At 40.1% G+C, this 27,596-nt stretch overlaps 1 protein-coding gene across 1 annotated transcript in view; it reads right to left on the bottom strand.

The window, feature by feature from the left end:
- Positions 1–27,596, bottom strand: part of WDR35 (WD repeat domain 35) — a 291,517-nt gene that overhangs the window by 14,593 nt on the left and 249,328 nt on the right. Inside the window, 2 exon segments of the mRNA XM_053709650.1 lie at positions 18,267–18,507; positions 19,130–19,286. Coding sequence (XP_053565625.1) covers positions 18,267–18,507; positions 19,130–19,286 — 398 coding nt within the window.

Here is a 27,596-nt window from a genome sequence, read left to right as displayed (position 1 = left end):
TCCTTGTTCCTCCCTGATGATTGATATAAGATACAGTCGTGATGTTGTCCGACTGAAACCTGATGAATTTGGCCGCAGTAAGCTGAGGCCACGTCTGAAGCGCATTGAAAATCGCTCTCAGTTCTAAAATGTTTATCGGGAGGAGAGCTTCCTCCCGAGACCATAAGCCCTGTGCTTTCAGGGAGTTCCTGACTGCACCCCAGCCTAGCAGGCTGGCATCTGTCCTTACAATCAGCCACTCTGGCCTGCGGAAGCACATTCCCTGAGACAGGTGGTCCTGAGACAACCACCAGAGAAGAGAATCTCTGGTCTCCTGGTCCAGATGCAGTTGAGCAGATAAGTCTGCATAATCCCCATTCCACTGTTTGAGCATGCATAGTTGCAGTGGTCTGAGGTGTAGACGGGCAAAAGGAACTATGTCCATTGCCGCTACCATGAGTCCGATTACCTCCATACACTGAGCCACTGATGGCCGAGGAATGGAATGAAGAACTCGGCAAGTGGATAAGAGTTTTAACTTTCTGACCTCTGTCAGAAATATTTTCATTTCTACCGAGTCTATGAGAGTCCCTAGGAAGGAAACTCTTGTAAGAGGGAAGAGATAACTCTTTTTTATGTTCATTTTCCACCCGTGAGATGTCAGAAAAGCCAACACAATGTCTGTGTGAGACTTGGCTAGCTGGAAAGTCGACGCCTGAATTAAGATGTCATCTAGATAAGGCGCCACTGCTATGCCCAGTGGTCGTAGAACCGCCAGAAGGGACCCTAGCACTTTTGTGAAAATTCTGGGAGCCGTGGCCAACCCGAAAAGAAGGGCCACAAACTGGTAATGCCTGTTTAGAAAGGCGAATCTGAGGAATTGATGATGATCTCTGTGAATAGGGATGTGTAGAGACGCATCCTTTAAGTCCACGGTAGTCATATATTGACCCTCCTGGATCAGAGGTAGAATAGTCCGAATAGTATCCATCTTGAATGAGGAACTTGTTTAGAATTTTGAGATCCAAGATTGGTCTGAAAGTTCCCTCTTTCTTGGGAACCACAAACAGGTTTGAATAAAACCCTAGCCCCTGTTCCTCCTTTGGGACTGGGCGAATCACCCCCATGGTATGTAGGTCTTCTACACAGAGTAAGAACGCCTCTCTCTCTTTGTCTGGTTTACAGACAATCGAGAAATGTGAAATCTCCCCCTTGGAAGGGAGCCCTTGAATTCCAGAAGATATCCCTGGGACACAATTTCTAAAGCCCAGGGATCCTGAACATCTCTCGCCCAAGCCTGAGCGAAGAGAGAGAGTCTGCCCCCTACTAGATCCGGTCTCGGATCGGGGGCTACCCCTTCATGCTGTCTTAGAGGCAGCTGCAGGCTTCTTGGCCTGTTTACCCTTATTCCAAGCCTGGTTAGCTCTCTAGACTGATTTGGATTGGGCAAAATTCCCCTCTGGCTTTGTAGCAGAGGAAGCTGAAGCGGGACCACTCTTAAAGTTCCGAAAGGAACGAAAATTATTTTGTTTGGCCCTCATCTTATTTGATCTATCCTGAGAGGGCATGACCTTTCCCTCCAGTAATGTCTGAAATAATCTCCTACAGTTCAGGCCCGAATAGGGTCTTACCTTTGAAAGGAATGTTCAAAAGTTTCGATTTAGATGACACATCAGCAGACCAGGACTTAAGCCATAACGCCCTGCGTGCTAAAATGGCAAAACCTGAATTCTTTGCCACTAATTTAGCCAGTTGAAAAGCGGTATCTGTAATAAAAGAATTATCCAACTTAAGTGCCTTAATTCTGTCCATAATTTCCTCTAATGGAGTCTCCATTTGAAGATCCTCTTCTAGAGCCTCAAACCAGAAAGCAGCTGCAGTCGTTACAGGAACAATGCACGCAATAGGTTGGAGAGAAAACCTTGATGAACAAAAATTTTCTTCAGGAGACCCTCTAATTTTTCATCCATAGGATCTTTGAAAGCACAACTGTCCTCGATAGGTATAGTTGTACGCTTAGACAGAGTAGAAATAGCTCCCTCCACCTTAGGAACTGTCTGCCATGAGTCCCTTATGGTATCAGATATGGGAAACATTTTCTTAAAACAGGAGGGGGAGTGAACGGAATACCTGGTCTATCCCACTCCTTAGCAATAATATTGACAATCCTCTTAGGGACTGGAAAGACATCAGTGTAAACAGGAACCTCTAAGTATCTATCCATTTTACATAATTTCTCTGGGACCACTATAGGGTTACAATCATCTAGAGTTGCTAATACCTCTCTAAGCAATAAGCTTTAAAGGCCGTCATATCAGAATCTGTCTGAGAAAGTGTATTTCCTGAATCAGAAATTTCTCCCTTAGATAACAAATCCCTCGCCCCTTCAGAGCATTGTGAGGGCATATCAGAAACGGCTATTAAAGCGTGAGACGGCTCAGCATTTTTCCTTAACCCAGAGCTGTCCCGCTTTCCTTGTAAAACAGGCAGTTTGGATAAAACCTCAGTGAGGGTTGTATTCATAACTGTGGCCATGTCTTGTAAAGTAAATGAATGTGACGCACTAGAGCTACTTGGCGTCACTTGTGCAGGCGTTCCTGTTTGTGACACTTGGGGAGAGCTAGATGGCGAACCCTCATTTACTTCTGACTGAGAATCATCTACAAGTGTTAATATATGTTTTTTATAATTTATAGACATATCAGTACATTTGGGACACATTCTTAGAGGGGGTTCCACAATGGCTTCCAAACATATTGAACAAGGATTTTCCTTGGTATCAGACATGTTAAACAGGCTAGTTATGTAACAAGCAAGCTTGGAAAACACTGTAATCAAAGTAAATAACACTTCAAAATAAAACGGTACTGTGCCTTTAAGAGAAAAAAAGTTGCACAAGTTCTGCAAAACAGTGTAAAAAAGCAGTAAACTTAACAACATTTTTACAGTAGTATCTTACAGCCTTAGTAACTTTGCACAACTATGCAAATAAACAATTAACCCCTTAATGGCAAAACCGGATTGAAAAAAACATCAAAACCGGTAAAAAAGACTTTCAGCACCTTGCCACAGCTCTGCTGTGGCGCCTACCTGCCCTTCAGAACGATTTGTGGGGAAAAAACCTACTTTACAGCCCTCAAACACAGCAGGAACCTATAGAAAAGCAGTTGGATGACTTTTAAGGAAAAGAAACTGCGCAACTGAGGCGCGAAAATAGGCTCCTCCCACCTCACTCGATGTTTTGAGGCCTATTAGAAAAACACCTGAGTGTCTCTTAATTAACCATGTGGGTTAAAAAACCCTAACACAAACCAAAATGACCCCTTCAGTCCCTTCAAAAAACGTTATAATTGCATCATTTACTGAACAAACAAAAAACTTTTTTTCCTAACAGTGTCACCAGTAACAAATGAGCCCTTCAAGCAAGCTGAAATTCCTATCTAAGTGTCTGAATACAGCTTACCCTTTCCCCATGGGGATATTGCCAGCCTTTTCTAGAATAAACACAGTCTGTCTAGAAAAACATAGACTGAACATACCTTAATGCAGTTTAGCCTGCAAACCGTTCCCCCAACTGAAGTTTTCCTGTACTCTTCAGCTCTAGTGAGAACAGCAGTGGATCTTAGTTACAAAGTGCTAAGATCATAATCCTCCTTGCAGAAATCTTCATCTCTTTTTCTGCCAAAGAGTAAATAGTACACACCGACACCATTTTAAAATAACAAACTTTTGCTTGAGAAATAAAAAACTAAAATTTTTGTCACCACACTCGCTCTGCACTTCCTAGTTACTTAGAGTAGGCAAAGAGAATGACTGGGGGGTGGAGCTAAGGGGGGAGCTATATAGGCAGCTCTGCTGTGGGTGCTCTCTTTGCCACTTCTTGTAGGAGAGGAGAATATCCCACAAGTAAGGATGAATCCGTGAACTCGATACATCTTACAAGAGATATATTTCTTCCGAAAGCTGCTTCAGTCGAAGCAAACAAATCAAACTTGTAAAATTTAGAAAAAGTGTGTAAAAAGGACCAGGTAGCCTTACAAATCTGATCCATAATGGCTTTGGTCTTAAAAGCCCAGGAGGAAGCCACTGCTCTAGTGGAATGAGCCGTTATCCTCTCAGGAGGCTGTCACCCCACTGTCTCATAAGCTAAGAGGATGACACTCCTCAACCAGAAAGATAGGGAAGTCATAGTAGCCTACTGCCCCTTACACTTTCCCGTATAGATGACAAAGAGGAAGATTGTCTGAATTCCTTAGTAGCCTGAAGATAGAACTTCGAGGCATGAACCACATCAAAGCGTTCCTTTGCTAAAGAAGGATTAGGACACAAAGAAGGAACAACAATTTCTTGATTAATGTTACGATCCAACACCACCTTAGGGAGGAACCCTAATTTAGTACGTAAAACTGCCTTATCAGTATGGAAAACAAGATGGGGGGGTCACATTGCAAAGCAGAAATCTCAGAAACTCTGCATGCAGAGGCAATAGCCAACAAAAAAAAAGAATCTTCCAAGATAACAATTTAATGTCAACAGTATGCATAGGCTCAAACAGAGGTGGAGCCCCAGATCTAGACACAGGTCTGATCCTAGTCAGATCCTTAAAGGACTGCACATCCAGAAGCTCAACCAATCTTTTGTGCAGTAACACCGACAGGGCCGATATCTGTTCCTTCAGGGAACTAGCAGATAGACCCTTCTCCAGTCCATCCTGGAGAAAAGATAAAATTCTCGCAATCTTAACCTTATGCCAGGAAAAGCCACGCTCTTCACACCAGTACAAGTAAGTCCTCCACACCTTTATGGTAGATACAAGTAACTGGCTTACGAGCTTGAATGAGAGTGTCGATAACACCCTGAGAAAACCCTCTCTTGGTTAAGACTAAGCGTTCAATCTCCATGCAGTCAGCCTCAGAGAATCTAGATTTTGATGAACGAATGGACCCTGTATCAGCAGATCTCTGCGACAAGGTAACCTCCACTGAGGAGATGAGGACATCCCCACCAGATCCGCAAACCACATCCTTCACGGCCACGATGGAGAAATCAGAATCACTGATGCTCGCTCCTGCTTTTTTCGAGCCACCACAACACGAGAGAGAAGCGATAATGGAGGAAAAAGATATACGAGTTTGAACCTCCATGGTACTGAAAGGGCATCTATCAGTTCCGCCAGAGGATCCCATGAGATCTATCTCCGGCGCCCCCCACTTGCTGCATATCTCTGCAAACACCTTGGGTGGAGAGACCATTCCCCTGGGTAAAAGGATTGCCTGCTGAGAAAGTCCACTTTCCAGTTGTCCAGACCTGGAATGTGGATCGCTGACAGCGTACATCTGTGAGTCTCCCCCCACTCTAGTATCTGAGATACATCTCTCATCGCCAAGGGACTTCCATTCCCCCTTGATGGTTGATGTAGGCAACCAAGGTTATATTGTCTGATTGGAATCTGATAAACTGGGACAAACCCAGAAGGGGCTAAGCCTTCAAGGCATTGAAGATTGCCCGGAGTTCCAATATATTGATCGGAAGGGAGGACTCCTCCTGAGTCCACAGCCCTTGTGCCTTTGCACCCTAAACGGCTCCCCAGCCAGAAAACTTGCGTCCGAAGTCACAATCTCCCAGGATGGTCTCAAGAAGCACGTGCCTTGGGACAGATGATCTGGACAGAGCCACCAAGAGAGCGCGTCTCTCGATAGGTTGTCCAGCACAATTTGTTGAGACAAACCTCAAAATGCCTAAAAATACACCACTCACCACACCCACAATTCAGTTTAACGAATAGCCAAGTAGTGGGGTGATAAACTAAGGAGTAAAAAAGCATAGAAAAATAGGAACTGGAAATAAAATTGTGCTTTTATACAAAATCATAACCACCAAAAAAAGGGTGGGCCTCATGTACTCTTGCCAATATGAAATAAATTAATTTATCAGGTAAGTTCTTACATAAATTATGTTTTCTTTCATGTAATTTGCAAGAGTCCATGAACTAGATGTGGAAGACCACAGAAGAGTCACTAGAAAGGAAGGGATAAAATAAAAACTATTATTTCAGCTGAAGAAATTAAATCTACAAAAAAAATAAGTCTTTCTCATAAAATTCACATAAATTTTAAGAAAAAAAACATAAATCATAAGCAGAAGAATCAAACTGAGACAGCTGCCTGAAGAACTTTTCTACCAAAGACTGCTTCAGAAGAAGCAAATACATCAAAATGGTAAAATTTAGTAAATGTATGTAAAGAAGACCAAGTTGCTGTTTTGTGAATCTGATCAACTGAAGCTTCATTCTTAAAAGCCCAAGAGGTGGTGACTGATCTAGTAGAATGAGCTGTAATTCTCTGAGGCAGAGACTGCCCTGCCTCCAAATAAACCTTGTGAATTAAAAGTTTTAACCAAGATGCCAAAGAAATGGCAGAGTCTTTCTGACCTTTCTTAGGACCAGAAAAAACAACAAATAGACTAGAAGAACTCTTTAGTAGCTTCAACATAATATTTCAAAAGTTCTAACAACATCCAAAGAATGTAAAGATCTTTCAAGAGTATTCTTAGGATTAGGACGCATGGAAGGAACAACAATTTCCCTACTAATGTTGTTAGAATACACAACCTTAGGAAGAAATTTAAACGAAGTCCGCAAAACAGCCTTATCCTGATGGAAAATCAGAAAAGGAGACTCACAAGAGAGCAAACAATTCATAAACTCTTCTAGCTAAAGAGATAGCCAAAAGAAACAACACTTTCAAAGAAAAGAGTTTAATATCCAAAGAATGCATAGGCTCAAAAGGAGGAGCCTGCAAAGCACTCAAAACCAAATTAAGACTCCAAGGAGGAGAGATTGATTTAACAACAGGCTTGATACGAACAAAAGCCTGAAAAAAACAGCGAATATCAGGAAGTTTAGCAATCTTTCTATGAAATAAAACAGAAAGAGCAGAGATTTGTCCCTTCAAAGTACTTGCAGACAAACCTTTATCCAAACCATCCTGAAGAAACTGTAAAAATCTAGGAATTCTAAAAGAATGCCAAGAGAATTTATGAGAAAAACACCATGAAATATAGGTTTTCCAAACCCGATAATAAATCTTCCTTGAATCGGACTTACGAGCCTGTAGCATAGTATTAATCACTGAGTCAGAGAAACCTCTATGACTAAGCACTAAGCGTTCAATTTCCATACCTTCAAATTTAGCGATTTGAGATCCTGATGTAAAAACGGCCCCTGAGACAGAAGGTCTGGCCTTAAAGGAAGTGGCCAAGGTTGGCAACTGGAAATCCGGACAAGATCTGCATACCAAAACCTGTGATGCCATGCTGGTGCTATCAGAAAAAACATAATTTATGTAAGAACTTACCTGATAAATTAATTTCTTTTATATTGGCAAGAGTCCATGAGCTAGTGACGTATGGGATATACATTCCTACCAGGAGGGGCAAAGTTTCCCAAACCTTAAAATGCCTATAAATACACCCCTCACCACACCCACAATTCAGTTTAATGAATAGCCAAGAAGTGGGGTGATAAGAAAAAGTGCGAAAGCATATAAAATAAGGAATTGGAATAATTGTGCTTTATACAAAAAAATCATAACCATCACAAAAAAGGGCGGGCCTCATGGACTCTTGCTAATATGAAAGAAATGAATTTATCAGGTAAGTTCTTACATAAATTATGTTTTCTTTCATGTAATTAGCAAGAGTCCATGAGCTAGTGACGTATGGGATAATGACTACCCAAGATGTGGATCTTTCCACGCAAGAGTCACTAGAGAGGGAGGGATAAAATAAAGACAGCCAATTCCTGCTGAAAATAATCCACACCCAAAATAAAGTTTAATGAAAAACATAAACAGAAGATTCAAACTGAAACCGCTGCCTGAAGTACTTTTCTACCAAAAACTGCTTCAGAAGAAGAAAATACATCAAAATGGTAGAATTTAGTAAAAGTATGCAAAGAGGACCAAGTTGCTGCTTTGCAAATCTGATCAACCGAAGCTTCATTCCTAAACGCCCAGGAAGTAGAAACTGACCTAGTAGAATGAGCTGTAATCCTTTGAGGCGGAGTTTTACCCGACTCGACATAGGCATGATGAATTAAAGATTTCAACCAAGATGCCAAAGAAATGGCAGAAGCTTTCTGGCCTTTTCTAGAACCGGAAAAGATAACAAATAGACTAGAAGTCTTTCGGAAAGACTTAGTAGCTTCAACATAATATTTCAAAGCTCTAACAACATCCAAAGAATGCAACGATTTCTCCTTAGAATTCTTAGTATTAGGACATAATGAGGGAACCACAATTTCTCTACTAATGTTGTTGGAATTCACAACCTTAGGTAAAAATTCAAAAGAAGTTCGCAACACCGCCTTATCCTGATGAAAAATCAGAAAAGGAGACTCACAAGAAAGAGCAGATAACTCAGAGACTCTTCTGGCAGAAGAGATCGCCAAAAGGAACAAAACTGTCTAAGAAAGTAATTTAATGTCCAATGAATGCATGGGTTCAAAAGGAGGAGCTTGAAGAGCCCCCAGAACCAAATTCAAACTCCAAGGAGGAGAAATTGACTTAATGACAGGTTTTATACGAACCAAAGCTTGTACAAAACAATGAATATCAGGAAGATTAGCAATCTTTCTGTGAAAAAGAACAGAAAGAGCAGAGATTTGTCCTTTCAAAGAACTTGCGGATAAACCTTTATCTAAACCATCCTGAAGAAACTGTAAAATTCTCGGAATTCTAAAAGAATGCCAAGAAAAATGATGAGAAAGACACCAAGAAATATAAGTCTTCCAGACTCTATAATATATCTCTCTAGATACAGATTTACGAGCCTGTAACATAGTATTAATCACAGAGTCAGAGAAACCTCTTTGACCAAGAATCAAGCGTTCAATCTCCATACCTTTAAATTTAAGGATTTGAGATCCTGATGGAAAAAAGGACCTTGCGACAGAAGGTCTGGTCTTAGCGGAAGAGTCCACGGATGGCAAGAGGCCATCCGGACAAGATCCGCATACCAAAACCTGTGAGGCCATGCCGGAGCTACCAGCAGAACAAACGAGCATTCCTTCAGAATCTTGGAGATTACTCTTGGAAGAAGAACTAGAGGCGGAAAGATATAGGCAGGATGATACTTCCAAGGAAGTGATAATGCATCCACTGCTTCCGCCTGAGGATCCCGGGATCTGGACAGATACCTGGGAAGTTTCTTGTTTAGATGAGACGCCATCAGATCTATTTCTGGAAGCTCCCACATTTGAACAATCTGAAGAAATACCTCTGGGTGAAGAGACCATTCGCCCGGATGCAACGTTTGGCGACTGAGATAATCCGCTTCCCAATTGTCTATACCTGGGATATGAACCACAGAGATTAGACAGGAGCTGGATTCCGCCCAAACCAGAATTCGAGATACTTCTTTCATAGCCAGAGGACTGTGAGTCCCTCCTTGATGATTGATGTATGCCACAGTTGTGACATTGTCTGTCTGAAAACAAATGAACGATTCTCTCTTCAGAAGAGGCCAAGACTGAAGAGCTCTGAAAATTGCACGGAGTTCCAAAATATTGATCGGTAATCTCACCTCCTGAGATTCCCAAACTCCTTGTGCCGTCAGAGATCCCCACACAGCTCCCCAACCTGTAAGACTTGCATCTGTTGAAATTACAGTCCAGGTCGGAAGAACAAAAGAAGCCCCCTGAATTAAACGATGGTGATCTGTCCACCACGTTAGAGAGTGTCGTACAATCGGTTTTAAAGATATTAATTGAGATATCTTTGTGTAATCCCTGCACCATTGATTCAGCATACAGAGCTGAAGAGGTCGCATGTGAAAACGAGCAAAGGGGATCGCGTCCGATGCAGCAGTCATAAGACCTAGAAATAGCCCCATCAACTTTAGGGATTTTGTCCCAAAATTCTAATCTGTCAGACGGCACAGGATATAATTGCTTAAAACGTTTAGAAGGAGTAAATGAATTACCCAAATTATTCCATTCTCTGGAAATTACTTCAGAAATAGAACCAGGAACAGGAAAAACTTCTGGAATAACCACAGGAGATTTAAAGACCTTATCTAAACGTTTAGATTTAGTATCAAGAGGACCCGAATCCTCAATTTCTAAAGCAATTAGTACTTCTTTAAGTAAAGAACGAATAAATTCCATTTTAAATAAATATGAAGATTTATCAGCATCAATCTCTGAGACAGAATCCTCTGAACCAGAAGAGTCATTAGAATCAGAATGATGATGTTCATTTAAAAATTCAACATTTTTATGTTTACTAGAAGGAGGAATAACAGACATAGCCTTCTTGATGGATTCAGAAACAAAATCTCTTATGTTATCAGGAACATTCTGAACATTAGATGTTGATGGAACTGCAACAGGTAATGGTACATTACTAAAGGAAATATTATCTGCATTAACAAGTTTGTCATGACAATTAATACAAACAACAGTTGGAGGAACAGCTACCAAAAGTTTACAGCAGATACACTTAGCTTTGGCAGTTCCAGCACCAGACAGCGATTTTCCTGAAGTATCTTCTGACTCAGATGCAACGTGAGACATCTTGCAATATGTAAGAGAAAAAACAACATATAAAGCAAAATTGATCAAATTCCTTAAATGACAGTTTCAGGAATGGGAAAAAATGCCAAGGAACAAGCTTCTAGCAACCAGAAGCAAAGAAAAAAACGAGACTTAAATAATGTGGAGACAAAAGCGACGCCCATATTTTTTTAGCGCCAAATAAGACGCCCACATTATTTGGCGCCTAAATGCTTTTGGCGCCAAAAATGACGCCACGTCCGGAACGCCGACATTTTTGGCGCAAAAGAACGTCAAAAATGACGCAACTTCCGGCGACACGTATGACGCCGGAAACAGAAAATATTTTTTGCGCCAAAAAAGTCCGCGCCAAGAATGACGCAATAAAATGAAGCATTTTCAGCCCCCGCGAGCCTAACAGCCCACAGGGAAAAAAGTCAAATTTTTAAGGTAAGAAAAATATTTGATTCAAGTGCATTATCCCAAATATGAAACTGACTGTCTGAAAAAAGGAATGTTGAACATCCTGAGTCAAGGCAAATAAATGTTTGAATACATATATTTAGAACTTTATTAAAAAAGTGCCCAACCATAGCTTAGAGTGTCACAGAAAATAAGACTTACTTACCCCAGGACACTCATCTACATGTTTGTAGAAAGCCAAACCAGTACTGAAACGAAAATCAGCAGAGGTAATGGTATATATATAAGAGTATATCGTCGATCTGAAAAGGGAGGTAAGAGATGAATCTCTACGACCGATAACAGAGAACCTATGAAATAGACCCCGTAGAAGGAGATCATTGAATTCAAACAGGCAATACTCTTCTCACATCCCTCTGACATTCACTGCACGCTGAGAGGAAAACCGGGCTCCAACCTGCTGCGGAGCGCATATCAACGTAGAATCTAGCACAAACTTACTTCACCACCTCCATAGGAGGCAAAGTTTGTAAAACTGAATTGTGGGTGTGGTTAGGGGTGTATTTATAGGCATTTTAAGGTTTGGGAAATTTTGCCCCTCCTGGTAGGAATGTATATCCCATACGTCACTAGCTCATGGACTCTTGCTAATTACATGAAAGAAACATGCAATTGTTCCATTATGATCTTGGAGATCACCCTTGGAAGAAGAACTAGAGGCGGAAAAATGTAAGCAGGTTTGAAAAACCAAGGAACTGCTAATGCATCTACCATCTGCGCCTGAGGATCTCTGGACCTGGAAAGGTACCTGGGAAGCTTGTTGTTTAGATGGGAAGCCATCAGATCTATTTCGGGAAGACCCGACATCTGTACAATCTGACAAAATACATCTGGATGGAGAGACCACTCCCCTGGATATTTCTTTCATCGCTAAAGGACTGCGAGTCCCACCCTGATGATTGACATATGTCACAGTTGTGATATTGTCTGTCTGAAAACGAATGAATGATTCTCTCTTTAATAGAGGCCAAACCTGTAGAGCCCTGAAAATAGCACGGAGTTCTAAAATATTGATTGGTAACCTCGCCTCTTGAGGATTCCAAACTCCTTGTGCTGTCAGAGACCCCCAGACAGCTCCCCAACCTGTGAGACTTGCATCTGTTGAAATCACAGTCCAGGAAGGATGAACAAAAGAGGCCCCTTCAATAATCTGATGATGGTCCAAACACCAGGACAGAGAGAGTTGAATGTTGGGATTTAAGTATATCAATTGTGATATTCAAGTATAATCCCTGCACCATTGATTCAGTATGCAAAGCTGCAGAGGTCTCATATGAAAACGAGCAAAGGGGATCACGTCCGATGCTGCAGTCATGAGACCTAAAACTTCCATGCACATAGCCACTGAAGGGAATGATCGAGACTAAAGGTTTCGAACAGGCAGAAAACAATTTCATTAGTCTCTTGTCTGTTAAAGAGTCATGGACACTGACTCTATCTGGAAACCTAAAAAGGTGACCCTTGTCTGAGGAATCAAGAAACTCTTTGGTAAATTGATCCTCCAACCATGTTTTTGAAAAAACAACACAAGTTGATTTGTGTGAGATTCTGCTGAATGAAAAGATTAAGCCAGTACCAAGATATCGCTCAAATAAGGAAACACCGCAATACCCTGCTCTTTGATTACAGATAGAAGGGCACCGAGAACCTTCGAAAAGATTCTTGGAGCTGTTTCTAGGCCAAATGGAAGAGCAACAAATTGGTAATACTTGTCTAGAAAAGAGAATCTCAGAAACCGATAGTGGTCTGGATGAATCGGAATGTGAAGATACGCATCCTCTAAGTCTATTGAGGACATGTAATGACCTTGCTGAACAAAAGGCAGAATAGTCCTTATAGTCACTATCTTGAAAGTTGGGACCCTTACAAATTGATTCAAAAACTTCAGGTCCAGAACTGGTCTGAAAGAGTTTTCCTTCTTCGGGACAATAAATAGATTTGAATAAAAACCCAGACCCTGTTCCAGAAGTGGAACTGGTACAAATACCCCTAAAAGCTCTAGATATGAAACACACTTCAGAAAGGCCTGAGCTTTCACAGGATTTGTTGGAACGTGAGAGAGAAAAAATCTTCTCACAGGAGGTCTTATTCTGAAACCTATTCGATACCCCTGGGAGACAATATTCTGAATCCAATGATTCCGAACGGAACCTGCCCAAACGTCTTGAAATAATGAGTGGTTTTCTGTTGTCTATTCCGACAAAAGGAACAAAACCAATTAGAAGCTTAAGATTTACCTTTAGACCTTTTATCTTGGGGCAAAAAACTCCCTTCCCCCAGTAATAGTGGAAATAATAGAATCCAACTGGGAACCAAACAAATTATTACCCTGGAATGATAAAGATAGTAACCTAGATTTAGATACCATGTCAGCATTCCATGATTTGAGCCATAAAGCTCTTCTAGCTAAAATAGCCAAAGACATAGATTTAACATCAATCTTGATTATATCAAAAATAGCATCACAGATAAAATGATTAGCATGTTGAAGCAAACGAATAATGCTATGCAAATCAGAATCTTTTTCCCGATGTGCTAAGCTATCCAACCAAAAAGTTGATGCAGCCGCAACATCAGCCATAGAAATGGCAGGTCTGAGAATATAGCCAGAATGTAAATAAGCTTTCCTTAGATAAGATTCAATTTACCTATCTAAAGGATCCTTAGAAGAGGTACTATCTTGAATAGGAATAGTAGTACGCTTAGCAAGAGTAGAAATAGCCCCATCAACCTTAGGGACTTTTCCCCAAAACTCTAACTGCTAGATTACGAGTCTTGTGTTAGGCTTAAAAAGCAGCGTTGGCCGGTCCCAACGTTGCTTTTTAACGCCCGCTGGTATTACGGGTCTTGAAGGTACAGGCTCACCGCTCACTTTTTTGGTCAGACTCGGAAATACCACAAATCCACTTACGTCAATTGCGTATCCTCTTTTTTCAATGGGACTTGCATAGCGCCGGTATTAAGAGTCAAAAAGTGAGCGGTAGACCCTCCTGTCAACCCTGGTACCGCATTTTAAAGTCAGTAGTTAAGAGTTTTACACTACAACGCCGTAGCATAAAACTCTTAACTAAAGTGCTAAAAAGTACACTAACACCCATAAACTACCTATTAACCCCTAAAACGAGGCCCCCCCACATTGCAAACACTTTTAAAAAAAAATTAACCCCTAATCTGCCGCCACTATAATAAATATATTAACCCCTAAACCGCAGCACTCCCGCCTTGCAAACACTAGTTACATTTTATTAACCTCTAATCTGCCGTCCCTAACATCGCCGACACCTACCTACATTTATTAACCCCTAATCTGCCGCCCCAACGTCGCCGCCACTATATTAAAGTTATTAACCCCTAAATCTAAGTCTAACCCTAACCCCCCCTAACTTAAATATAATTTAAATAAATATAAATAACATAACTATAATTAACTAAATTATTCCTATTTAAAACTAAATACCTATCAAATAAACCCTAAGCTAGCTACAATATAACTAATAGTTACATTGTAGCTAGCTTAGGGTTTATTTTTATTTTACAGGCAAGTTTGTATTTATTTTAACTAGATAGAATAGTTACTAAATAGTTATTAAACATTTAATTACTACCTAGCTAAAATAAAGACAAAAGTACCTGTAAAATAAAACCTAACCCAAGTTACAATTACACCTAACACTACCACTATCATTAAATTAATTCCTTAAATTAAATAAAATTATCTAAAGTATCAAAAAAAAATGAACACTAAATTACAGAAAATAATTACAAAATTACAAGATTTTAAAACTAATTACACCTAATCTAATCCCCTAACAAAATAAAAAGCCCTACCCTACACTAAATTACAAATAGTCCTTAAATGGGCCTTTTGCTGGGCATTGCCCCAAAGTAATCAGCTCTTTTACCTGTAAAAAAAATTACAAAAATCCCCCTCCCAACATTAAAACCCACCACCCACACAACCAACCATACTCTAAAACCCACCCAATCCGCCCTTAAAAAAACCTAACACTAACCCCCTGAAGATCGACCTACCGGGTGACATTTTCATCCAAGCCGGGCAGAAGTGGTCCTCCAGACGGACAGAAGTCTTCATCCAGACGGCGAGGAGTGGGTCCATCTTCAAGACATCCGACGGCTACGACTGAATGAAGGTTCCTTAAAATGACGTCATCCAAAATGGCGTCCCTTCAATTCCGATTGGCTGATAGAATTCTATCAGCGAATCGGAATTAAGGTAGAAAAAATCCTATTGGCTGATGCAATCAGCCAATAGGATTGAGCTCGCATTCTATTGGCTGATTGGAACAGCCAATAGAATGCCAGCTCAATCCTATTGGCTGATTGCATCAGCCAATATAATTTTTTCTACCTTAATTCCGATTGGCTGATAGAATTAAGGGCTATTTGTAATATAGTGGAAGCGTAGGGCTTTTTTTATTTTGGGGGGCTTTTTTATTTTGTTAGGGGGATTAGATTAGGTGTAATTAGTTTAAAAATCTGTTAGGGGGATTAGATTAGGTGTAATTAGTTTAAAAATCTTGTAATTTTTTTATTATTTTCTGTAATTTAGTGTTTTTTTGTACTTTAGATAATTTTATTTAATTTAGAGAATTAATTTAATTATAGTGGTAATGTTAGGTGTAATTGCAACTTAGGTTAGGTTTTATTTTACAGGTACTTTTGTCTTTATTTTAGCTAGGTAGTTATTAAATAGTTAATAACTATTTAATAACTATTCTACCTAGTTAAAATAAATACAAACTTGCCTGTAAAATAAAAATAAACCCTAAGCTAGCTACAATGTAACTATTAGTTATATTGTAGCTAGCTTAGGGTTTATTTTATAGGTAAGTATTTAGTTTTAAATAGGAATAATTTAGTTAATGATAGTTATTTTTATTTAGATTTATTTAAATTATATTTAAGGTATGGGGTGTTAGGGTTAGACTTAGGTTTAGGGGTTAATAACTAATATAGTGGCGGCGACGTTGGGGGCGGCAGATTAGGGGTTAATGAATATAATGTAGGTGTCGGCGATGTTGGAGCAGCAGATTATGGGTTCATAAGTATAATCTAGGTGGCAGCGGTGTCCGGAGCGGCAGATTAGGGGTTAATAATATAATGTAGGTATCGGCGATGTCGGGGGCGGCAGATTAGGGGTTAATAAGTGTAAGATTAGGGGTGTTTAGACTCAGGGTTCATGTTAGGATGTTAGGTGTAGACAAAAATGTATTTTCCCCATAGGAATCAATGGGGCTGCGTTAGGAGCTAAACGCTGCTTTTTTGCAGGTGTTAGTTTTTTTTCAGCCGGCTCTCCCCCATTGATTACTATGGGGAAATCGTGCATGAGCACGTTCAGCCAGCTCACCGCTAACGTAAGCAGCGCTGGTATTGAGGTGAGATGTGGAGCAAAATTTTGCTCTACGATCACTTTTTTGCGGGTTTGGAAAAACCCGTAATACCAGCGCTGTCTGTAAGTAAGCGGTGAGCATAAACTGCTCTTTAGCACCGCACAGCTTCTAACGCCAAACTCGTAATCTAGCCGAAACTTAGCTACTGGCAAAGAATACAACTTTTTAAACCTTGAAGAAGGAAAAAAAAGAAGTACCAGGCTTAGACCATTCCTTAGCAACCCCATCAGAAATAGCATCAGGAACAGGAAAAAACCTCAGGAGTAATCACAGGAGGTTTATAGACCGAATTTAAACGTTTAGTGGATTTATTATCAAGAGGTCCAGACTCCTCAATATCCAAAGTTATCAACACTTCTTTTAACAAAGAAAAAATGGAAATGCTAAAATTGACAAAAAAGCAAATAGCATAGCCCTCTGAGCATGAAGAAGGCAAGGAGCATATAGAAAGTGGGGTAAAATAAAATCAATTTTTTTTGGCGCCAAGTATAATAATTAATTATGGCTAAAATTCCAATTGTAATGCTGGCCACATAACAGGATATTTATATGTCCCTGTATCATTCAGTTTGCTGGAAATCTCTTCTTTGTGAATGGCATGTCCCACAGATATAGGGTTTCACATTGATCTGAGCTCCCAAACATTAATCCATAAGCAAGTAGTTGGAACACATCTATTCTCGTGGCCAATAACAAAATTGAAAATAGATAGGAGGGACTTTAAGATCTTGTGTGAGTTCTTGGCCTCCTCTTAGTGGCGGGAATTATATCCCACATGTTATGGACCTTATATAGACTATCATCATTATACGAAAGAAAGAAAGATACAAGAATGAAACAGCAGTAAAATGATAAACACAAAGGAAGAAGGTAAGAAAAGACAATGATGCTAAAGAATGTAAGGTAGATTGGAGTGATAGGGAAATACCATGGAGAAAGAATAGAACAAAACAGATGAATGAAGAAAGCAAAATACAGCACAGTCAGAAACAAAATTAAGAAAATGAAAGAGAAAATAAAGAACAAAAAAATACAGATCAAGAAAGAGAAATTAATTAAGAGAAAAAACATGTTAGAGGGAAAGAAGAAATAGGATAGTAAAAGAAAGGGGTAAAAGAGAAAAGGAAGGGAGGAATAGGAGAGGCTGCCAACTGACCGAATAATAGGTGCAAAGGTACGAGATGCAAGAATAAAAAACAAGGAGGGGCGATAATTAAAGGGACACTGAACCCAGTTTTTTCTTTCGTGATTCAGATAGAGCATGCAATTTTAAGCAACTTTCTAATTTACTCCTATTATCAATTTTTCTTCGTTTTCTTGCTATCTTTATTTGAAAAAGAAGGCATCTAAGCTTTTTTGGGGGTCCAGAACTCTGGACATCACTTTTTTATTGGTGGATGAATTTATCCACCAATCAGCAAGGACAACCCAGGTTGTTCACCAAAAATGGGCCGGCATCTAAACTTACATTCTTGCATTTAAAATAAAGATACCAAGAGAATGAAGAAAATTTGATAATAGGAGTAAATTAGAAAGTTGCTTAAAATGTCATGCTCTGTCTGAATCATGAAAGAAAATATTTGGGTACAGTGTCCCTTTAAAGGAGAAAGACGCAGTAGCAAAACAACGAAGACAGAAGAGCTAGATGGACTGTAAATAAACCAGCTGATCTGCACATAAATACTGCATGTAAAATCTGTGCTTATTTAATGGTTTCACAGTAGCCATTCTCCTCAGCAAGACTAGTGCACAAAACATAAACGCTCTGCTTCTTTCTACTTCTGTTTGCTGCCATTTTGTATCTTACATCCATCAGGGAACGTTGAACAACATATACTTACCCTTCAACTAAGTTATCGAAATCAGATTTCTTGCTGTCCTTAGGGTTCTGTTTAGTAAATATTTCCAGGGCAAGATCTTCATATAGCTGTCGCTGCTCATCAGTCAAAGTCTCCAGTGACTCCAGTTTGATAAAGGCCTTTGAACAGGTGCCAAATGCTCTGTTAGCACAGGCACACAAAGCTAAGAGGGAATAGACTTCTACCACAGGAATAATGTCTTCAAAATCTCTTAGATGAAGAGCTGTAAAACGGTAACAAAAAATTAGCAATACCAACAAGTTCTCTTCGTAGCTTTTGTTGAAAAGTAGGAACATATGCTTAGGAGCCGGCCCATTTCTGGAGCACCATAGGGCAGCTGTTTGGCAAGAGTGTTATCTATTTGCAAGAGCACAAGAGGGCAGCACCATTTCCTGCCATGTGGTTCTCCAGATGCCTACCTAGGTATCTCTTCAACACAGAATATCATGGGAATGCAGCAAATTTGATAATAGAAGTAAATTGGAAACTTTTTAAAAGTGGTCTGCTCTGTGTGAGTCATTAAAGAAAATGTTTGGGTTTCATATCCCATTAAATTGCCTCATAACTGGACATAGGCACAGAAAATTGAATGCAAGTCCTATGAGCTCACTGTATGTATCGTACTCTGCATACGCTGTCAACACAATGTATGAACTGAAACTAAAACTTCAGGTTAACAAAACGTAATAAACATCTGCACTGTTTTTTTTACCAGTGTTTAATTGTAATAATCATTCAGTTTTATCTTCTTGTTCTTTGTTTATTATTATTATTATTATAGTGAGAAAAATAATATGGCTGCATTAGTAAGCGAACTGCTGAGATTGAAATGCATATTTGCTCACCTGTTCTCATAGCAGCATCCACATAACCCTCATAAAGCTGCCTCTGAGCAAGTAAAAAGAAGTGGTAAGCTTCAGCTCCACGCCAGGCATTGTCAATTACCCGATTATTGGTTGACAAACTGTCCTCCTCCAACAAACCAGCTAAGGCTGATGTAGCCTGAAAAAAAGGAAACAACAACAACTTTTATCTCAATACAAAATGAAAACTAATTCTGCATCATATATTAACAATAAGCAGAATCCACTGCAGGACAATTATAAGAGAAAACATAATATCTTTGAAATGATTGTTAATTTCTTTCTTCATATGCTGTGAAACCACAAGAAGCATTACATTATTCTAGACAATTGGTCTAACACTACACAATCCACATGGAGAAAGGTAGACTTTAAATATGCTTCTACAAGAAGCTCCTTCTCCAGTCCACTTCCAGTTTAATGGTTTACACAAGCAAAGGTGTAGGCTGAACCAAGACTGAAAAGAACAACATAGAACAGACATTGCATGGAGAGCTCTTAGAAAGGAAGATTTTGAAGAAAATAATCGCAAGCTAGATAATGGGAAATACTTCAATGCTGTACCAAAGCCTAGACCTGATAAACAGGTGGTGGCTGGCTTGTGTGCATTGTTCAGTGTGTTCATAACGGAGTTTAAGCCTTTACATATCAGAATATGGAATTCAGGAACCAGGCCATCAGAGCTAAAACTGCTAAGACAAAACATAAATTATGCTTACCTGATAATTTAATTTCCATCTGTGGGAGGAGAGTCCACTGCTTCATTCATTACTTGTGGGAATTAAGAACCTGGCCACCAGGAGGAGGCAAAGACACCCCAGCCAAAGGCTTATATACCTCCCCCACTCCCCTCATCCCCCAGTCATTCTGCCAAGGGAACAAGGAACAGTAGGAGAAATATCAGGGTATAAATGGTGCCAGAAGAATAATATTAAATTTAGGTGTGTGTGTGTGTGTGTGTGTGTGTGTGTGTGTGTGTCCGGGGAAACGGGTGGGAGCAGTGGACTCTCCTCTCACAGATGGAAATGAAATTATCAAGTAAGCATAATTTATGTTTTCCATCTTAATGGGAGGAGAGTCCACTGCTTCATTCATTACTCGTGGGAACAAATACACAAGCTCTAGAGGACACTGAATAAAAAAAAAAAAACGGGAGGGTAAAAGGAGGCGGACCCTATACTGAGGGTACCACAGCCTGCAGAACTTTTCTCCCAAAAGCTGCTTCCGCCGAAGCAAAAACATCAAATTTGTAAAATGTTGCAAAAGTATGTAAAGAGGACCAAATAGCCGCCTTACAAATCTGCTCCATAGAAGCCTTGTTCTTAAAGGCCCAAGAAGGGGCCACAGCTCTAGTTGAATGAGCCGTAATCCTCAGAGGAGGCTTATGTCCCGCTGTCTCAATGCGAAACGGAGGACATTCCTCAGCCAAACAGATAAGGAAGTCGAAGAGGCCCTCCGACCCCCACGCTTCCCGGAAAGAGAACAAACAGAGAAAGAAGTTTGTCTAATTCCTTTGTGGCCTGAAAATAGGACTTCAAGGCACAAACCACATCCAGAATTAATTTGAAAAAGTTCCTTCGACAAAGAAGTAGGAGATAAGAAAGGAACCACAATCTCTTGATTGTTTTGCAAATTGACACAACCTTAGGAAGAAAACCTAACTTGGTTCGTAGAACAGCCTTATCTGGAAAGCCAGAGAAGGAGGGACAAATTGCAAGACAGTAATCACAGATACTCTGCGCGCAGAAGCAATAGCCCGTAGAAAAGGAACCTTTCAAAACAATAATTTAATGTCTACTTCATGCATAGGCTTCAATGGAGCCTGTGCAAAACCTAAAGAACAAGATATAGACCTCCAAGGAGGAGCAATAGATCTAAACACAGGTCTGATCCTAGCAGAGCCTTAACAAGTGATTGCACATCAGGAAGTAGGTCCTCCACAGCTTATGATAGATGCGACGAGCAACCAGATACAAGCTTGAATGAGAGTGAAAATAACACTCTCAGAAAACCCTCTCTTGGCTAGGACTAAGTGTTCAATCTCCACGTAGTCGGTCTCAGAGATCTAGACATAGATGAACAAAGAGACCTTGGTCAGCAGATCCCTGCGACAAGGTAACTTCCACAGAGGAAACTTCCCCACTAGTCCGCAAACTACATCCTTCGCTGCCAAGATGGAGCAATCAGTATCACTGATGCCTGCTTGATTCGAGCCACTACACTAGGAAGTAGTGGTAACAGCCATAAAAGATAAATTGGATTGAAGCTCCAAGGCACCGCTAATGCATCTGTTAGCTCCGTCTGAGGATCCCTGTACCTCGACCCATATCTGGGTAGCTTGGTATTGAGATGCCATAAGATCTTCCTCTTGCAAATATCTGCAAATACTCAGGATGGAGAGACCATTACCCCGGATAAATGGATTGTCTGCTGAGGAAATCCGCTTCCCAGTTGTCCACACCCGGAATGTGGATCGCTGACAGCGAACAAATGTGGTTTTCCCCCCACTCCAGAATCCGAGATACTTCTCTCATAGCTAGGGAGCTTCTTGTTCCCCCCTGATGGTTGATGCAAGCCACCAGGGATATATTGTCTGATTGGAACTGGGACAAACCCAGCAGAGACCAAGCCTTCAGAGCATTGTATATTGCACGAAGATCCAAAAATGCGATTGGGAAGGAGCTTTTTCTCCTGAGACCATAGGCCCTGTGCCTTCCTGGCACCCCCAACAGCTCCCCATCCTGACAGACTCGCAACCGTAGTCACAATCCCCTAGGATGGTCTTGAGACGGACATCCCTTGGAACAAGGGATCCGGATAAAAAAACCCAAGAGAGCGATTCTCTCGATCGGTTGTCCAGAGAAATCTGTTAAGACAGATCTAAATGTTCGCCGTTCCACTGATTTAGCATGCACAGTTGCAACAGTCTGAGGTCAAACCTGGCAAAGGAAATTATGTCAATGCTGGACACCATGAGACCCATCACTTCCATACACCGAGCCACAGATGGCCTTAAAGAGGTCTGGAGGGCAAGACATGTTGAAGCTAGCCTGCAACGTCTCTGGTCTGTTAGAAATATTCTCATGTCTATGAAGACTATTATAGTACCTGAGAATTCTACCCTGGTACTTGATACAAGAGAACTCTCTCTAGATTTATCTTCCATCCATTGGATCAAAGAAGATAGAGGAGAGATTACGAATAGTCCACTCTCCAAAAAATGTATTGAAGAATGCTGCGTTGGCCGGGAATCAAACCCGGGTCAACTACTTGGAAGGCAGCTATGCTCACCACTATACCAGCAAGACCAAACAGAAGATCAATAAACTGGAAGTGCTGGTCCAGGAACTCAAACCTTAGGAACTGGAAGTGGTTGAAACTTTTTGGTAAGCCTTATTTCAATTAATTGTGATATTATTTAAGCATTATTGCACTATGTTGTATTTTTTCACTTACAGGATTTGAATTGGAAGATTTTTAGTTTTTTTGGATATATTATATATATATATATATATATATATATATATATATAAACACAGGATCATTTTCTACACTACTCCTATCAACCCACGTATACCACTTGGAGACTTATCTATAAGGAGAAACACAATTCTTTCAGTTTATTTTTATTTTTCATTTTTTATTAGTTTGCAAACATATTTTTAAACACATTTTTAAAGCACATATCTCTTTGGTGTTTTGTTTTTAATTTTTTTGGATTTTTTAGACACATTTTTTTTTGCATTATCTACACAGGTCATTTGATCACTCACTATTTTTCAAGGATTTTTCTAAGACTCACTATCCACAAGTTTCTTTACATATTGGACTAAGGGACAAATCTGACATCAGCATACCAGACAGGTTTAATGCTTAATTAGCCATACAATTTTCATCACTACCTCAACTATATTTTATCACTATATCAACTATATGTTTTTAACATGTTATATGTTTTAAATGTGTTATATTGTTAACAACATGGATCCATGATTGATTTTATATTTTGTGAACATTTTGTGAATATCTATATTTTGTGAATATATTGTGTGAATAATTTGTGAATATTGGTATTACACATTAGTTAGTTTTAAATCAATAAATGTTTTATTGTGAACATATATTCTGAATACATAATCCTTTGCCATTCTTTAGGCGCTCCTTAGACCTCCCTCTCTTTGAACTGGAAGTGGTCCTTGAGGATTGGTACGTGAAGGGAGCATCCTTTAGATCTATTGTGGTCATGAATTGCCCTTCTCGAACGAGGGGAAGAATGGACCTATTGTCTCCCATTTGAACGAGGGGACATTTAAAAACGTATTTAAGCATTTTAGGTCCAAATCGGACGGAAAGGTACCTCCTTCTTTGGGACCACGAAAAGGTTTGAATAGTATCCCAAACCTCTTACTGCGATAGGCACCAGGACAATAACTCCTAAGAGGACAGATCCCGTACACACCCCAGAAAGGCTTCCCTCCTTTCTGGTCAGGAAGACAGAAGAGAGAGGAGGAATCTGCCCTTGGGTGGCTGAGACTTGAAACCTATCTTGCAACCCTGAGCTATGACCTCCAGGACCCATGGATCCTGCACGTCCCCTGAACCAAGCGACTGAAGAGCGACAGTCTGTCCCCTACACGATCCAGAAGAGGACCGGGGACCGTCCGTTCATGCTGACTTTGGATTTATTCCAGGGCTGTGCCAGCTTCCAAGAGCTCTTGGATTGCTCAGGCTCAGCGGAGGACTGCTGACATGGGCTTTATCAAAACGAAAAGAACAAAAAGTTTCCCTTAAAAACATTCATATTCTCTTGCGGTAGAAGGGAATCCTTGCTCCCTGTGACCGTGGAGATAATTGAGTCCAGGCCTGGCCCAAACAAAATATTCCCTTAAAGGGGAGGGAAAGAAGTCTAGACTTAGACCATGACTTCAGGCAGAGCCAGACGGGCCTAAACAGAAAAAGCTGAAGCCTTAGCATTTAGGCGAATAATCTGCCTAATAGCATCACAGATAAAAGTATTAGCAACCCTCAAGGCCGTAAATCTTTCCTGAGTAACGTCGAGGGGACCTTTCCACCCCGATCAAATCCTATAAGGAGTCACACCAGAAGGTAGTTTCTCCAGCAACCGCGGCAACGGCCGCCTCTGGTTGAAACAAATACCCTGTATGTTGAAACAACTTTCTTAACAGAGTTTCCATCCTTTATCCATGGGCTCTTAAAACGAAGAGCTATCCTCAAACGGGATAGTAATACGTTTAGCAAGGGTGAAGATATCGCCATCCCTTTTAGGGACGGAACCTCACAACTCCTTTGAGAGTCCAGGACCGGGAACAATTTGTTAAAGCGAGAAGAGAGGAACAATTCAGTCCCATTCATTCTTAATAATGTTCGCCATCTAACAGGAGCAGGGAAGGATAAGGTACCACCCTGTCCTCAAACTCTATCCAATTTAGGAATCAAAGGTTCCTCAGGCAATTTGACCTCTGGAACCACTGCATTTGCCAAAAAACTTCCTTTAGAAGAAACCGCAAATTCCTAAAACTAAAGTCTGGTTCCTCCACAGCCGGAGGTTTAGAAGCAGCAGACTCCGACCCAAAATGTTCATACTCTGAAGTCTCAGAAAGAACTTCATCCTCGGATAACCCTATCAGTTAAATCCAATAAATTATCTGACGTACTCTGGGAAGGAGTGCAATATGTAACCTTTCGCTTGCGTTAGCAGGGCGAGGTAAAGCAGTAAAGGCTGTAGACACCGCCGTCTGAGCTGCGCAGTAACGTCTGGTGAAAAAATTACCCCCTCCAGATGGAGGATCAGCAATGCTATGGGAAAACTGCATATGTAGAGAGATAAGCATGAAGGGTACACACTTCACTGGACAACAACTCCTCAGAGGTGGATGGCTCATTGGTATCAAACGTGTTTGATATTATCACATTATCAAGGCATATGGAACATAATTGAGGGGGCGGCCTCACAATATAAACAGGAATTACTCTTCAGGAATGGAGAGAGTGATCGCTAAGTAACAGAATCCTCCATCGCTAGTGCAATAACCAGAGAACTATAGAAATAAAACATCTTATTTTATAAAAAAAAACTGCACCTTTATATCCCAAATGGCTGGGGCACTCACCACCTCCCATGAACCAGACAGTACAGAGAGTTATGACTCCTCTCTGATAGACATCCGGTCAGGAAAGAGGGAAAGAATCACATGGTGCACAATGCAGGACCATCCTTGCTATGAGAAAAAGTGTGCCAAGCTAGTAAGCTGTATGGCTCTCAAAGTGAAAGTGAAACCTGTATATTCCATAACAGCCTATGAGCCCATAACATCTCACACATAAAAGCAGCATAAAATCAAATAAACATATAAGATTATCCCCCCCCCCCCTGTTCAATAATCCCCCTCAGGAGATATTAACCCTTGATTCTATACAGATAAAAGGAGTCACACTGTGACCCTGTCTTCTAGCGTTATCATACATGTATAAAAAATGAAACGATCTTAACAGAATCTATGCCGTGGAACAGGAACACGGCCTTTTAAGTGTGACAGGTTAGTAGCATTGCTCCTGACATGGACTTGAGAGCAGAAAGCAGGCAGCGAAACTCGTCAACGCTGATTGCTTATGGAGCTGTTAATCTGAGTCGGGATGGTTTCCCAGAAAGACTCTCCTTGCATCTCCGGACTCTGTCACCCATGCTCTCATTGAGAGGCTGATAGGACTACTTAAAACTCCAGTCCCATTGTGAAGAGTACTACCCTCCATAAGAGACTACTCCGAATCTTCTAACACTTATCTGCCAACCTCCTGTGACGAAAGGCAAAGAATGACTGGGGAATGAGGGGAGTGGGGGAGGTATTTAAGCCTTTGGCTGGGGTGTCTTTGCCTCCTCCTGGTGGCCAGGTTCTTAATTCCCACAAGTAACGAATGAAGCAGTGGACTCTCCTCCCATTAAGATGGAAATGACCAATGAGACAAGAGATTCCTAAGCAGGTGAACTAGTTGGCTTAATCTTGATTATTGTGTATAATTCTAGAGGCCACATCTCCAGAAGTATATAAATGACTAAAATGAATTTGAGTTTATTCATAGGAGGGCTACTAAAATAGTACAAGGTCTAAAAAATAAAACTTACAAAGAAAGACTTCATGAACTAAATATGTATAGCTTAGAAGAGAGAACGGAGTGAGGTGATATGTTAGAAACGTTCAAGTCTGTTAAGAGATCTAATAAAGCTGAAGGTATTTCAAGAATGACTGGGAAAACCATAAGGTGTCCGTTTAAGTAAGCTTATACTAAGTGTGCTTATATGTTATAGGAAATATGGTTCTATTTCTGGGGCCTATGGTTCTTACCTGCCATCAATTATTTTTTTTACAAACGTGTTGATGACTGTGCTGAATTCTAGATGTCATGATAATGGGGGGAGAAAACATAGGCTAAGGAAATATTTCAAGGAAAAGTCAGCGTGCCTACATGGAGGCTTAAAGGGACATAAAACCACAAATTGATGATTCAGATAGTGTATAAAATTTTAAACAACTTTCCAAATTACTTCTATTATCAAATTGTCTTCGTTATCTTGTTATACTTTGTTGAAAAACAGGAAGGAGCGTGCACTTGTCTGTAGTACTATATGGCAGCAGTTTTGCAACAATGTTATACATTAGCAAGACCGCTAGATGGCAGCACTATTTCCTGTCATGTAGTGCTCCAGACCTTTGCATGCTACCTATCTAGATATCTCAATAAAGAATATAAGTGAATGAAGCAAATTTTATGATAGCAGTAAATTGGAAACTTTTTAAAATTTGTATTCTCTATCTGAATCATGAAAGAAAAATGTTTCCTGCCCCTTTAAGGTCACTCACTGTCAATGAGAACTTAATTTCCCTCTTTAAGCCATGAGATCTATTAAAGGGAAGTTTTGTTTTGTATATATATATATATATGTGTATATATATATATATATATATATATATATATATATATATATATATATAGTATATATATATATATATATATATATATATATATACCCCTCCAATTTACTTCCTGTGCAGCCGTAGCTGGATGTTATCTGTCTTGAGGAAGGCTTCTGTGAAAGCTGAAACGTCGACTATGAAGAATTGATATTAAAGGGCCACTAAACCAAAAATCTTTCTTTCATGATTCAGATGGAGAATAGAAATTTAAACAGCATTACAATTTACTTCCATTTTTTATTTTGCTTCATTTTTTAAATATCCTTAGTTGAAGAAAAAGCAATGCACATGGTGAGCCAATCACACAATGCTTCTATGTGCAGCAACCAAACAGCAGCTAGTGAGCATATCTAGATATACTTTTAATCAAATAATATCAAGAGAATAAAACAAATTAGATAATATAAGTAAATTAGAAAACAGAATTTATGCTTACCTGATAAATTACTTTCTCCAAC

The sequence above is a fragment of the Bombina bombina genome, chromosome 4, assembly GCF_027579735.1.
Source record: "Bombina bombina isolate aBomBom1 chromosome 4, aBomBom1.pri, whole genome shotgun sequence".
Taxonomy (NCBI): domain Eukaryota; kingdom Metazoa; phylum Chordata; class Amphibia; order Anura; family Bombinatoridae; genus Bombina; species Bombina bombina.
This window is presented reverse-complemented; position numbering and strand designations above follow the sequence as displayed.